This window comes from Geotrypetes seraphini, chromosome 10 (assembly GCF_902459505.1).
Source record: "Geotrypetes seraphini chromosome 10, aGeoSer1.1, whole genome shotgun sequence".
Classification (NCBI taxonomy): domain Eukaryota; kingdom Metazoa; phylum Chordata; class Amphibia; order Gymnophiona; family Dermophiidae; genus Geotrypetes; species Geotrypetes seraphini.
In genome coordinates, this window is record NC_047093.1 from 101,891,590 (window position 1) to 101,907,252 (window position 15,663).

The 15,663-nt window shown below is 44.3% G+C and overlaps 1 protein-coding gene across 3 annotated transcripts in view; it reads left to right on the top strand.

The window, feature by feature from the left end:
- Positions 1 to 4,336: 4,336 nt before the first annotated feature.
- Positions 4,337 to 15,663, top strand: part of NOXA1 (NADPH oxidase activator 1) — a 199,688-nt gene continuing 188,361 nt past the window's right edge. For all 3 annotated transcript variants that reach the window (XM_033961770.1, XM_033961772.1, XM_033961773.1), the window contains exon 1: positions 4,337 to 4,621. In XM_033961770.1, the coding sequence (XP_033817661.1) occupies positions 4,448 to 4,621 (174 nt within the window). In that variant the 5' untranslated portion in view covers positions 4,337 to 4,447. The remainder of the gene's footprint in view (positions 4,622 to 15,663) is intronic.

Here is a 15,663-nt window from a genome sequence, read left to right on the forward strand (position 1 = left end):
CCATGAAACAGTCCCTCGTGACCTCCATGAATTTGGTCTCCCTCGTACAGTTTGAGTGCCCGAGGCTCCAGTCTATTCCCGGGTAGTTGAAGTCCCCCATCACCACCACACTTCCGCTTTGGCATAACTGCCTCAGTTCGGCCTCCAGGTCCTGGTCGATTTCTTCCGATTGTCCAGGTGGGCGATAGTACAGACCCAATTTTATGTCTGCTCCTCCTGGTAGTTTAACTCATACTGATTCCAAATCGTTCGCCCTTACTGTTGTTTCCATCCTGGTTGAAGGTATGGAATCTTTTATATATAGCGCTATTCCTCCACCCTTTTTGTGTGACCTATCTCTCCTGTAGAGTTTGAACCCTGGTAAGGCCACATCCCATTTATTGTCATCAGTCCACCACGTTTCTGTGACTCCGATTATGTCTAGGCCCTTTTTGCAGGCTAATACTTCCAGCTCTCCCATTTTAGCCCCTAGGCTCCTAGCGTTAGTGTACAAGCAATGTAAGTCCCAGTTGTTCGCCTTTCTTGCTGGTTTTCCTCGTGGTTTGGCACTCCTGGTGTCCCCCTCGTAAGTTGCTAGTCCTCAAGCCTCATCTCGGTCATCCTCCTCCTGTGGTGTATCTATTTCGTCCTCAGCCTGTTCCCCATTTTTGATTGTCCCTCTGGGATCCGTTGTTCTCTTTTAGTCCTGCTTACCAATGACATTTGTGCCCTAGACTCCTGCGATCTATCCTTAGGTCCTTTTTCAATAAATTTCAGCTCAGTCCTGAGCCCTCTTTTACAGTGCCCTTGTTCAATATCTTTGGCCCAGGTCCTCTGCATTGCGTCCTTAGGTCCTTTTCCCAAAAAGTCCCACTCAGCCCCGATCCCTTTTTTACAATGTCCTTGCTCAATGCCCCTGGCCCTAGGCCCTTGTATTGCTTCCTTAGGTCCTTTTTCCAAAAATTCCCACTCAGTCCCATGCCCTCTTTTACAATGTCCTTGCTCAGTATCCTTATTTGATACATTTGTCCGATGTGTCAGATTGACTGTCGGCTTTCCCCTCTTCTTTAGTTTAAAGCCAAGTCTATGATGCTCTGGACGTTGCGTGCCAGCATCCTCATCCCAGTCGTGCTCAGGTGCAGTCCGTCTCTCCTGTAGAGTTTATTCTTTCCCAAGAAAGTTGTCCAGTTCCGAACAAAAAGGAAACCCTCCTCCTCGCACCATCTCCTGAGCCAACCGTTTATTGATTGTAGTTCACTCTGCCTCCGTGTGTCCGCTCTCGGTACTGGCAGGATCTCCGAGAAGGCTATCTTGCATGCCCTCAGTTTCAGTTTCCTCCCCAGGATCCTGAACTGATCAGTTAGTGCAGTCCTGTTGTAGTCCCTCCTGCTGACGTCGTGGGTTCCAACATGGATTACTACAGCTGTCTCCTCTGTCTCGGCCCCTTCCAGGATCCTTTCAATTTTGTTGATGACGTCCTTCGTTCTTGCCCCGGGGAGACATGTCACTAGTCGGTCCTCTCTCCCTCCGGCTATGTGACTGTCCACTCCTCTCAGGATTGAGTCTCCTACTACGATAGCAGATCTCCCCTTCCTCAACTGTCTCTCCGATCTCAGGTCTGTATCAGTGGCGCAGTCACCTAGTCCTTCCTCTGGGTTCTGTTGGGTCTCCTCCTCATCTGCCTGTCCAGTTTCCCCGCAAGGCCCTACTTCCATGGTGTCTGGTGGGTTTTGTCGTCTGACTGTTGTCATTAAGCGAAAGTATTTTAAGCTCCATTAATATAATTATTACTATCAAATATGAATTTTAATCTTTTCTTGTAGACATTTCATTTCCCTTAAAATATTGTAAGATACATCCCTCTCCTCACTTGATTCCTTAAAGATTATATTAATAAAAACCCCAAATCCCCTCCCTAATCCCTCCCTTATCCCTCCCTTTCTTGTAATGCGATAACTTGAAGACAAACGAACAGACCAGCCCCCTTCCCCCTCCCCCAAGCAACTCACTTCACTATTTCCTCTACATTATAAAATTAATCCTTCCATATATTTAAATTCCTATTTTCCCCTTTATATATGTCCCAATTCTATTATATAAATCTCCATCAAACATCATTCCCATACAGAATTATATAATTTATTATTTATAATAATAAGTATTTAAAAACCAAAAGCCCAAAAGAATTATAAAATTCTTTAAAATTCCCCTTAAATGAAATTGAATTAATTCTAAAGCTATATGTGGAATATAACAATCAAATATATTAATTCAAATTTAAATAATATTTCGCTTTACTCATTTATATAGTATGCAATTTAAAAATTTTCCAAATTAGACATTTCACCTATCTTAACATCATTACACTGAGAATTTTCCTCTTTCAGCAAATTTATCCTTAGAAACTTATCTTCAAGAAGAAATTTTTGATATAATTTCCTCCTATATTGTAAATATATTACATAAACAAAAATATACATGAAACAAATACCTATTCCAAACATAACTACTGAGTTATCAATCATCACCATTTAAACAGCCACTCAATCCAGCAGATGCACACAAAACATTCAATGCAATTCAACTCTACAAGCCTTTTCCTCCCATCAATCTTACTAAGTTTCCTCCACAAATTTCCCATCTCTATTAATGTCCTTCAGCACTCAAGTCCATTCATTACTGAAAAGGAACCAAAATTTAGCCCCCACTTACTGCTATAGCATATGTACTCCAGAGACACAGTAACTCCTACCATACATCAATAAACTTATGACGAGCCTCTAATTACTGTCACATTTCTAGATTAAACTGCACATTAAGAAGCTGTAAGATCTGAGTTATATTCAAACTGAACAGGATCAATATCAGATTCCATTCACTTTATCCTTTTTGTTCTTGTGGAAGCAATATTCATCTGTGGGAAATAAATTTTCCAATCACAAAAACTATTCCCCTTCAGCTCTCTAAACCCCAGGAACACTGTAAAATTAGAAATATGTAGGATTCTCAGAATCTCCAAGATGTAGTGCAGACCCTCTTAAGAAAGACTGCTCATTTTTAATGACAGCGACAGTGAAAATTTTTACTGTAAAGTCCTACCCCCTATGTTGTAGTTCTATTCTTCTGTGAGTGGACTTGGTATAAAATAGTGACTCCTGCAAAAGGGGAGGGGACTTTCTGCTTTAAAAATTTTCCAAAGAGGAGAGGGAAGAGTATCTCTGATGATTCACAACGATCAGGTCATCCCCTTCTTCTCATCTCCAAAGATCACCCGATCATCCTGCAGGGAAACTTCAATAAAATGCAGGCATTTCACAAAGTCCTCAATCGCTGAGTCCTCCGCAGGCCAGGGAAAAAGGCGGAGCAAAGCTCCCATGCTACCTCTTCTCAGACTGATTCTGTGCCCTGCAAGCCACCAACAATATCAAGCGGTCTCGCACCTCCACCGCTGAAGTGCCCAAGCGCCTGGTCCCCCGCCGAACAAGGAGAGGAGCGGAGCAGAGCTCCCACACCACCTCCCCCCAGTCTACCTCCGTGCCCTGTAAGCCACCAACAAAGATGAGTGGCCTCGCGCCGTCATCGCCGAAGCCCCCAAGCGCCTGGTCCCCCGCCGATCAAGGAGAGGGGCGGAGCAGAGCTCCCACGCCATCTCTCCCACAGAAATGCCTCCTTGGCTACTATCTGTCTGTCTTTCTGTCTCTTCCTCTCTCCTTGGCCGCTGTCTGTGTGTCTGTCTGCCTTTCTGTCTCTCTCTCTCCTTGGCCGCTGTCTGTGTATCTGTCTTTCTGTCTTTTTCTCTCTCTCTCTCTCCTTGGCCGCCGTCTGTGTGTCTGTCTTTCTGTCTCTTTCCCTCCCTCCTGTTCCCCGCCTGCGCCCCGCTCCCCTTCCTTTGGCTGACCCCCAGCCCACCCCACCCCTTCTGCAGCAGCGCCATCAGTCTCTAACAAATCCTCATCCTCGGCCCGCCCAACGCATTCACACCTATCAAACCTCCCTAATGCATGAACTTCCTTCTACCTGAAATATTTCCAACCTCCCATACTAAAATGAACGATCTTCCCACCCCGTTTTTTAACTCTAGCAAGTATATTTTGAGGGCCTTGAATTGTTCTTTGAATTGCTAGTGTATTTGCTCTAAAATGTTTCCATCCTAGAATACTGTTAGCAATTTGAATGGGTCAGTTGGACTGTTTCTCCCATCAACCACTAAGTTACTAAACTACTCCAACAATTTAAATGGGTGTTACTGATTCTCTGTGTTGCAACAATGGCATTTCAAAGGGCTGACATCACTGCTCTCATTCCAGACAGAGCTTACGCTTCCTGGTTGGATCTGGTTTCAAGACAGGTGCAGCTCTGTGTCAGATGAGACAAGTAACTCTTCATCAAAGTCAGGAAGAGAAAGTGAGTTTATTCTTTCTCTTCCTTTTTAAAATAAAATACATTTATTTACATTTACCAAAGGATAATGTCCTACAAAGAACTAATCCAAAAATGGCATGAAGGAGTTCTGGCCATGGATAAGAAAGAGTGGGATGTAGCTATGAAGATTTTTTCCAGCATCCGAGAACCTACCTCTAAGATCTGTTTCAACAAAGGCAGTATCTATCTCTTAAAAGGAGACCTACGGGGAGCTTTGCAGGTAAGAAGACATAAAACACTGATTCAGGTTGATAGAATTAAAACTGGACTATATCTGCCAAATGTTTCTCATTCTTTCTTGTATGTTTAAGACCTTAAGGTTTGATTAGGCTTTTAGATTAGTTTATTCTTAATTTGATAACCTGCCTAAATTTGCAATTTCAGGAAGGATATAATCTAAATAACCTGTGGAATCCATACATAAATCAAAATTATAAATAGGCATAAAAGCATAGGAAAACATTATAAAGGCAGTTACATAGTAACATAGTAGATGACGGCAGATAAAGACCCGAATGGTCCATCCAGTCTGCCCAACCTGGTTCAATTTAAAAAAATTTGTAAATTTTATTTTTTTTTTATTTTTCTTCTTAGTTATTTCTGGGCAAGAATCCAAAGCTTTACCCGATACTGTGCTTGGGTTCCAACTGCCAAAATCTCTGTTAAGACTTACTCCAGCCCATCTACACCCTCCCAGCCATTGAAGCCCTCCCCTGCCCATCCTTCACCAAACGGCCATACACCGACACAGACCGTGCAAGTCTGCCCAGTAACTGGCCTAGTTCAATTTTCTGATTCTAAATCTTCTGTGTTCATCCCACGCTTCTTTGAACTCAGTCACAGTTTTACTCTCCACCACCTCTCTCGGGAGCGCATTCCAGGCATCCACTACCCTCTCCGTAAAGTAGAATTTCCTAACATTGCCCCTGAATCTACCACCCCTCAACCTCAAATTATGTCCTCTGGTTTTACCATTTTCCTTTCTCTGGAAAAGATTTTGTTCTACGTTAATACCCTTCAAGTATTTGAACGTCTGAATCATATCTCCCCTGTCTCTCCTTTCCTCTAGGGTATAATATTCAGGGCTTCCAGTCTCTCCTCATACGTCTTCTGGCGCAAGCCTCCTATCATTTTCGTCGCCCTCCTCTGGACCGTCTCATGTCTTCTTACGTCTTTCGCCAGATACGGTCTCCAAAACTGAACACAATACTCCAAGTGGGGCCTCACCAATGACCTGTACAGGGGCATCAACACCTTCTTCCTTCTACTGACTACGCCTCTCTTTATACAGCCCAGCATCCTTCTGGCAGCAGCCACTGCCTTGTCACACTGTTTTTTCGCCTTTAGATCTTCGGACACTATCCCCGTCCGTGCATATCAGCTTCTCTCCTCCCAGCATATACGGTTCCTTCCTATTATTAATCCCCAAATGCATTACTCTGCATTTCTTTGCATTGAATTTTAGTTGCCAGGCATTAGACCATTCCTCTAACTTTTGCAGATCCTTTTTCATATTTTCCACTCCCTCTTCGATGTCTACTCTGTTACAAATCTTGGTATCATCTGCAAAAAGGCACACTTTTCCTTCTAACCCTTCAGCAATGTCACTCACATACATATTGAACAGGATTGGCCCCAGCACCGAACCCTAAGGGACTCCACTAGTCACTGGATGCTTGTATTTGCATGCCACGAGCACACATTTACAGAATACTAGCATTAATTTACACTGTAAATGGTGGCAGGGTGTAAGGTGCATACTGTTATTTATACAAGCCCCTGCCATATATAAGTGACTGCAGTCAGTGGTGTAGCGAGAGTGAGAGGCACCCAGGGTGGTAGTGCCCCCTCCCCCACCCTCTTCTCTGCCCCCCATGCTCCTTCCCTTCCCCCTCCTGCCATGCGCGTGCTGCTTCCCTTCCCCATACCTCTGTAACGTTCCTGGCACAAGCAAGCAACCCCCAAATTGCTGTTGCTCCAGTGTTGGCTCTTCCTCTGATGTCACTTCCTAGCTGTAGGTCCAGGATGTGATTGATGCTAGAGGAAGAGCTGATGCTGGCGTGACAGCAAGTTGGGGGTTGCCAGGAACGTTACAGAAGTATGTGGGAAGGGAAGCAGCACTCATGCATGGCAGTGGGAGGGAGTGGGGAAAGAGAGGACGATGGCACCAAGACGGCACCTGGAGTGGAACCGCCCCCTTACTATGCCACTGACTGCAGTTATGCCAAGTACAAGGCTGGTAGGCATAATAATGCCAGGATACACTAGTATTCTATAAAGGAATTCAGGTACCCAGATGCCATTATAGAATAAGCTGTCACCGCTTGATATCAGGGATACCTAAAAGGAGTCCCCGAGTGGGTAATTTTATAACAGTGCCTATTGATAACACTATTTAATGCACTTATTTTAAACCTATTCTAGAAAAAAATAAGTGCCTACTTTTCTTTATAAAATGCTAGTGCAAGTGGCCAATTAACATGCCTTAACTGAAGGTGTAATCACCGAATAATGATGGGCTGCCCCAAAAACCTCTAGAAGCTACCATTGGCTCCCAGGCCTTGCAGTTGAATAAGATTGCTCTAACCCACGGGTCAGCAACACATGGCTCGCGAGCCATATGTGTCTCTTTGACCATGTGGCTACAGCTCTTCTTTTGCTTCAACAAGTTAGCGGCAGCAATTCCTACAGCTGCCTGCCAGTAACCTGGAAGCCTCTCCTCTGCCACATCCCACCCTTTGTCAGAACTTCCTGTTTCTGCCTGGGTGGGACTCAACAGTGGAGAGGCTTCTGGGTTAGCGGCAGGCATCTGTAAGAATCACCGCTGAGCCATTGAAGCAAGAAAAAGCATAATATTTGTGAGTGGGGTTGGAGTTGAGGGGGAAGGAAATATGTTGCAGAAGGGATGAGAGTGGTAAGAGAGGGAGAATTGGACATAAGGGGGGGAGGGGGGGAGAAAAGATGGTGCATGGGGAGAGAGGGAGATATGGACATGGAATAACTCTGAGGGAATACAGTGTCAAAAGTCTCATTAAATTGTTTTTCAATGTTTTCTATAAGTACTTGAAGTTTTGTTTTTGTGTTACATGCATATATACCCATACTACATTAAAAAAAACCCTTCTGTACCCTTTGCAGTTCCTTGTAAATCTTGGGTCAAACATTTAGGATAATTATACGTCCTGCCGATCTGATCATCCAAGCCACTAAATCGTCCATCTTTATACCACATTTTCGTCCAACTTTCCGTCCAAGTCCAAAATGCCTAGAACAAGCCCTGTTGGATGTGGGAGGGGTCTACAAAGTGATGGATTGCATACCCAGACATGCCACCTAAATAGTGGGGTACCTTACAGGGCACTGCTGTGACCTTCACAAAAAGGGTGCCATGGCTTCCCCTCCCTACAGCTCCCTTATAGGTTACGGTGAGCCCCCCAAACCACCTCCAGAATCCCCTAGACCCACTTACCTACCACCCCAATAGCCCTTATGGCTGCAGGAGCCACTTATATGCCAGTACAAAAGGGTTTTGGGGGTGTATAGGGGAGTGCACATGTTTCAATATCAATGCAGTGATTACAGGGGCTTATGGGCATGGGTCCTCCTCTCTATGGGTCCCTAACCCACCCCCAAGACGGTTTAACATGCTTCTATGCAGCACGACTAGGCTTTCCTGTGCCAGGCAGCCAGGTGATGATGGTCTGGAGGCTAAATTTTAAAGTTGTGATTAAAATTTTTATGGGGGTGGGGGGAGGAGGTCGGTGATCACTGGGGTAGTGTGTGGGGTCTGTTTTATGTGTTTGCAGTGCTTCTCTGGTGACTTTAGGTATTTTTTTGTGACTTAGACCATGTTTTACATGGTCTAAATTACAACGTCCAAGTTCTGTTGATCCTGGGCTGTATAACTTTTCGGTTATACATGCTGTACGACTAAGTCTAAGCTGGCCCACGTCCCGCCCAACTCCCGCCCTCGACATGCCTCCTGAAATGCCCCGTTTAGCTTTGGTCGTTCAGCGGCACTATGAAGGCTTAGGTCATTTAGAGATACGTCCAAAACCCAGTTTTATTATCGGCAGTTGGACGTTTTTGAGAAATGTTCATCCATGTGCCGACTTAGGCCGGTGTTTGGATGTTTTTCTCTTTCGATTATGAGCCCCTAAGTCTGAACTTCTGACTCCTATTGCATTTCTCTGCTACTATCTGAGCCAGGGGTAGGCAATTCCAGTCCTCGAGAGCCGGAGCCAGGTCAGGTTTTCAGGATCTCCAACATGAATATGTATGAGATGGATTTGAATGCATTGCCTCCTTGAGATTTAAATCTATCTCATGCATATTTATTGTGGTTATCCTGAAAACCTGGCTTGGTTCTGGCTCTCGAGAACCAGAATTGCCTAACCCTGATTTGAGCAAACAGAAATACATTTCTCAAAATCTATATTCTCTTCTAACCATGGCTCATTCCCACTTTCCTCAGACAGTGACAGCATGCCAACCATGGCTCATATGGCATTAGTTCTATACCCTTGAAAGACTTATCTGCTTGTCTGGTTTCTGAGGATTCTTTAGCCTAGTTCCTTTGGTCAGCATTTCTCCCTTTAATGGCTGCGAGAGTTAGGCATCTGCAATTGCCTTCTGCTTCAGAGGAATGGAGCATTTGGGTTTCAGATGCCTGCTGTGAAGAAGGCGCTCTACTGGACTGAGGCTTTCTGTCTGGTCTCAGATTCTTCATTTGCTTTACTATCTCCACAGGTGACTGAGACTTTGATTAGCTGCTGCTTAGGCAACCAGCTTGTGTGCCCTAAAGTTTTCTCTGTTTCTGTCAGTTCCACCTCTCTTGTCTTTACCTGGTATGGGGAATTTGGAATGTGGGACTGGAGGATGAACATAAGCAGTGCCTCTGCTGGGTCAGACCAGAGGTCTATCATGCCCAGCAGTCTGCTCATGCTGCGGCCCATCAGGTCCAGGACCTGTACAGTAATCCTCTATCTATACCCTTCTATCCCCTTTTCCTTCAGGAAATTATCTAGTCCCTTCTTGAACCCCAATACCGTACTCTGTCCTATCACATCCTCCGGAAGTGCATTTCAGATGTCTACCACCCTTTGGGTGAAGAAGAACTTCCTAGCTTTGGTTCTGCATCTATGAGACAAACATGGTTTTTTCTGTTGCATAGAGTTTTTTGGACCCCAGTTCGTTTACATAGAATAGATAGTTCCAAGTCTAATAGATGCTGGCACTGTCATCTGGAAGTTGGGACGTTGGATCATTTACTATACTATAGTCCATGATGCTAAAATTCTGGAGATCTAATTGGGATCAAGTTAGTAATTTATTAGAAAATCCAGTGGCACTATCATATGATACCATTTTATTTGGAACATATATGAGGGCAAAAAGTCAAATTTTGGCAAAAAATAACAAACTTTTGTTTATAATGACGGGGGTTGCCATGCAGCTTACCTTAAAAAATCAGGATAGATTAAATTATTAATTCTGGTGGAAATCCCTATGTTATATCTTTAAAATAGGCCATTCAGAAGGGAAGTTATGAAAAATTTATGAAAGTTTGAGAATCATTAACTAAATATTGTAAGGAATGACTTATTTATCTAATTGAGAAAAACATACACATCCTGGGGAGGGGGTATGTTTTGACACTGTTTAAAAGGTAGGTTGTTTATAGGTAATTTTATGAGTTGTTGGTCAATTGGATAAATGGGTGGGGGAAAATAATTTTTGTCATTATTTTTAACAAGTTTATTGTGCTGTAATATTAATATTTTATGTAAATGCATAATTTACTGTGCACAATTATAGTTTTAAAAATGAATAAATACGTTTAAAAAAAAAAGAAACAGGAATGTTTCCAAAGGAAATAGGTAAGATTTTATAAAAGATTAGAAAGAATCCATTACTAATACAACTAACTTTAGACCAGTGGCCTCTATTCCATTATTTACAAAAGTGATAGAAGGTTTAGTTAATGCACAACTTGTGGATTATTTGGATAAATTTGCAGTTTTACAAAGTTATCAGTCTGGTTTTCGATCAGGATTCAGTACCGAGACAGTACTAGCCTCATTAATTGATCATATTCACACCTTGTTTAAAACAGGCTCAAGTGCAATAATTTTACAATTGGACCTGAGCAGTGCTATCGACTTGGTTGACCATGACATTTTATTATCATGTTTGGATTCTATTGGAATCTCAGGAAAGGTATGGAATTGGTTCCAAGGTTTCCTAAAAAATAGGTCATATCAGGTTGTTAGTGCTAGACAATTTTCCTCTTGGTGGGTAAATGAAAGTGGTGTTCCTCAAGGATCACCACTTTCTCCAACCCTATTCAATATTTATTTAGCATCATTGGGTCATTTTTATATAGTTTACAAGTAAAATTTTTCATTTACGCAGATGATATTTCGATATTGATTCCTTTAACTGCATTCACACCAGAAATTTTAAATCAGATTTCTTTCATTCTTACACAAGTGGAATCCTGGACTTTTAATTTCAAAATGAAACTGAATCCAGATAAATCAATTTTTTTCTGGCTAGCCCAAATGATAAGCTTACTGAAACAATGCTTACTGTAAACAGTCAAACCTATCCAATAGCCCCTACTTTAAAAATATTAGGAGTTACATTAGATCGTACTTTATCATTTAAGGCTCACACAGATTTATTGGTCAAAAGATGTTTTATTACTCTTTGGAAGTTGCGTACCATTAGAAAATATTTTGATTTTATATAATTTAAAATACTGGTTCAATCGTCAATTCTTTCAATATTAGACTATTGCAATGTTATTTATCTGGGTGCTCATAAAAAAACCAACCAGTCAATTAAGATTAATTCAAAACACAGCTATTCGTCTGATTTTTAATTTAAAAAAACATGATCACATTAGTTCATATTATCAAAAACTTCACTGGCTGCCATTTGAGGCTAGAGTGTTGTTTAAATTTGGATGTATTTGTTATAAAGTTTTATTTGGGTTAGCTCCATCTTATCTCGTTGCTCATTTTAGATTTTTCACATGTAAAAAAAATATACGTAGATCTGTTTGGTTTTATTTTCCTTCAGTGAAATCGTGCCGCTTTAAGAAATTCCTAGATAGGACTCTGGCATTTCATGTTTGAATGCTCTTATTTCTCCAATCCTCACTTATTATCAATTTTGGAAAGATCTTAAAACCTATCTTTTTAAACAATACAATATTTAATAGATTTCAAAATTATCTTGATAAGTGGATTTCTTATTATCTTTATGGAACAATGTTTACAGACTCTTATCTATTTTAGGGCTCCTTTTATCAAGGCGCGCTATGGGGGTTAGCACGTTGGACATTTCATCACGCGCTAACCCCCGCGGCAGCCTAAAATCCTAACGCCTCGTCAATGGAGGCGTTAGGTACTAGCGCAGCAGGCGGTTTAACGCACAGTAATCTGCGTGTTAAACCGCTACCGCACCTTTGTAAAAGGACCCCTTAGTATAAATAATTGTATTGTGCATATTTTATCTTTTACTTTGAGTAAGTTAGGGTCGCATTTTGTTAGTATTTTTTTATTGAATTGTGTTTTTTCTTTTATAAGATATTGTAATTTGGATCTGTATTTTAATTACTTGTTGTAATTACTATTGTGTAAACCGCTAAGGACTGATGGTTTGGCGGTATATAAAAAATAAACTATTATTATTATAACCACCTTTCTGCTAATCTCCTTAGTCTCTAGACTAATGCTTTGGGCCTCTCATTTTCTTTCACCCTTGCACCTCTAAACTGAGTTCTAGAGCAGTGTTCTTCAACCACCGGTCCATGGACCAGTGCCGCCGGTCCACAGAAATTTCCTGCCGGTCCACAGGGCTAGCACGTGCATCAGGCCCAAAACAGAGTTCTTCAACCGCCGGTCCACGGTGCAATCGATGCGGCGTAATCTTCGAGCCAGCTCCCTCTTCCTCACTGATTCAGTGCACAAAGCCACAGGCAGTGGCTCCTACGGGCATCCTGCGCCTGAACCGGAAGCCTTCTCTCTGACGATGCAACGTCAGAGGGAAGGCTTCCAGATGAGGCACGGGACGTGCAAGGTGCAATTAGTACTATTATTGGGGTGGGGTCTGGGGTGGAGACTGAGTAGAAATGGGCGGGGTCTGGCCCACAACTTAGCCTAGTGTTCTTCAACCACTGGTCCACGGACCGATGCCGGTCCACAGAATAATTCTTTTATTTCTGCCGGTCCATAGGTGTAAAAAGGTTAAAAAACACTGTTCTAGAGTATTCAGGAGTATACCTAACGTGACCATTTTATTTTTTTCATCAAAACAGGATATCTATTAATTTTCAGTCCCACCCCATCCCCAATTTCTTCCATTCATTTTTCATGTACACACAATATCTTATTAATGCATAATGGTAACCATAAAATTTTTAAAAAACCACAAAGCACACTATACGCAGAGAAAATGTTAATTATCATTTATATTCGGGTTTTTTCAAAGATGTCAAGGCAGATGACTTTAAAATATACAATGTCACCTCAGTAACTATAGAAAAATAGACAAATATAATGCAAATATAGACAGCAGATATAAATTCTCAAAACTGACACATTTTGATCACTAAATTGAAAATAAAATCATTTTTCCTACCTTTGTTGTCTGGTGATTTCATGAGTCTCTGCTTGCATTTCCTTCTGAATGTGCATCCAATATTTCTTTCTTTCTTATCCAACATTTCTTTCACAATCCAGCCCCATCCCCTTTGGGTCCAGGTCTCTCTATATTTTCCTTCAGTTACCCTCCACAGATCCAGTGCCAGTTCTCCTTTGTACCTACCACCACCTTTGTTCCAGGTCTCCCCCTCTCTCCCTCCTCTGTTATAATCTTCCATCTCTCTGTTCTTCCTCAGGATCTCTCCCCCTCTCTATACCTCCCATAGTCCAGCATCTGCCTCCTGACTTCCCTCTTTGGTTCAGGCCTTTCTCTCTCTAGTCTTTATTCTGTTTACAGCCCCCCCCCCTTTCTCTATCTCTCTCTCTCTCCTTCCTTCCTCCCTCCTTCCTATGTCCCCCTCACTGCCTTCCAGCCTTTGTCCTACTCCCAAAGTCAGCCAGCCAGACTGCCTGCCTCCCTCCAGTGCCGAAGCCTGGTCTACCATCAATTCTTTACAACACACACACACACACACATACTGTCCGCCGCTGCCCATCACCACCACAACTGCAGGAAAGGAAGGTCCAGGCACTGGCCCACAAGCCTTCCCACGATGTCAGTTCTGACGTCGAAGAGAAGGTCCAGGCAAGCCAATCGCTGCCTGGCTGGCCCGGAACTTCCTCTCCGACGTCAGAATTGACGTCAGAATTGACCTCGGGGAGAAGGCTTGTGAGCCAGCCGTTGTGCAGCCGCTGTACTCACCTGGCCTGGCCCTGCCCTATTGCTGCGTCGGCAGTAGGGAAGCAGGGAGAGAGCTCAGGCCCCGCGATCGCCTGTCACGTTGTCCCCACACACAGCTCCGGGACGCTCTCTGAAAATGGGACATTTTGGCGTCCCAAAGCTGTACGTGGAGACAACGGGACAGAGGATCTAAAAATGGGACGGTCCCATTCCAAATGGGACATATGGTCACATTAAGAATACCCCATGTGGGGGTCACGTGATGCGTGTGCTTGTGAGCTCTCTAATCCGCAGTCTTCAAACACCGGCTTAACTCACCATTTTTGATTGTTTGTCTGCTTCTGCGATTCCCGGCCCGTTCCGCACAGGGGAGGGCATGTGTGGGACCGGAGGTCAGCTTCTTTCGGCCCGGAATGCCGGTAAGATCGGCGAAAACGCCAAAGCACAAGCCTGCGGTTTCTCTGCCCAAGATGACGGCGTCCCCGACTCCCGCTCAATGGGGTGAATGGGCCCAGGAGATATCGCGCATGGTGACCGCGGCCCTGGAGGACAGGCTACATAAATTGCAGTCGGCTGTAGACTGCATCCATGAGCGCTTTGAGGCGCAAGCGGGGAGAATAGTGGCAGTGGAGCAGAGGGTGTCTGATGGGGAGGATGCAGCGCTGCAGGACCGAGCGAGTGTGGCTGCTCTGCAGTCCCAGGTGACTACACTGATGGACCGGCTGGATGACCAGGAGAATCGCCAGCGCCAGAATAATCTGCGCGTTGTGGGGCTGCCTGAGCTACGGGCGGACCAGGATCTCTATCATTTTTTTCAAGTTTGGCTCCCCACATAGCTTGGTTTGGAGATGCCGGCAGCTGGGTTCGCCTGCGAGTGAGCGCACCGCGTGGGCCAGAGCGTGGGGGATAACAACCGACCCCGAGCAACGATCGCTAGATACCTTAATTGGAAGGACAAAGAACTTATCCTGCAGGCCTTTAGAAAATCTGGGCAGCTGGAATATGAAGGAAAAAAGCTGTTGCTGTTCAATGATTATTCCTTACGTGTGGCTTCCCTTCGCAAGGAAATGGCGCCGCTTTGCTCCACGCTTCATCGCCGGGGAGTGCGGTTTGCGCTAGTGTACCCAGCGTCTCTGCGCATCTGGAGAGATGGGAGGCCACAGACTTTCACCGACAGAGGTGCAGCACAGATTTTATGAACTCCCTGCCAGTAATAGTGAATGGCGGAGCCCTGGCGGCGGATCCAGCTGTTTAAATTTATCTGCTATCAGCCGTGCTGTTCTCTTTGCGACAGTTCCTGGTTCTCGTCGGACCGTTGAGGACAGTTCTGATCGGCGTTCGCTGACCTGAGCGGGGGGCATGTTGCCTTGTCTGGAAGGCTCTGGGCCTGGTGTTCCGCTTGGGCCACTGGTCTGTGTCTGGTCCTGCGAGATGGACTTTCTGCTCCTGGATACAGTGCCTTTAGTCCCTGCCTCCTGCAAGTATTTTTGGACTGGTTTCTAGTGGGTTTGGACTGCTGGTGAGATCAGTGGGGGCTTCAGGAACTGTTGACCGTTCTCCCGACATGGCGAAGGCTGTCTTTGTGGGAAACTGTGGGTCTATGAGAGTTCAACCCTGGCCTTTAGGATGCTCCTCTTTTTGGGAGTGCAGTTTTTTGTTCTTAGTTTCTTCTATTATGAGGGGGGGCTGGAGTTTTGGGGGGGCCTTTGAAGATGGGGTTCTCTGGGGGGTTGGGAGGGGTTGGGTGGGGATGGGGGAGGGAGGGGTATGGGAGTGGTGTAGGGGAGTGCTGATAGATGTGTGTGCTTGCTGGTATGAGTGGTGGGGGTGCGTGTGGGCGGGGGGAAGGAATGGATGTGTGTGAAATCT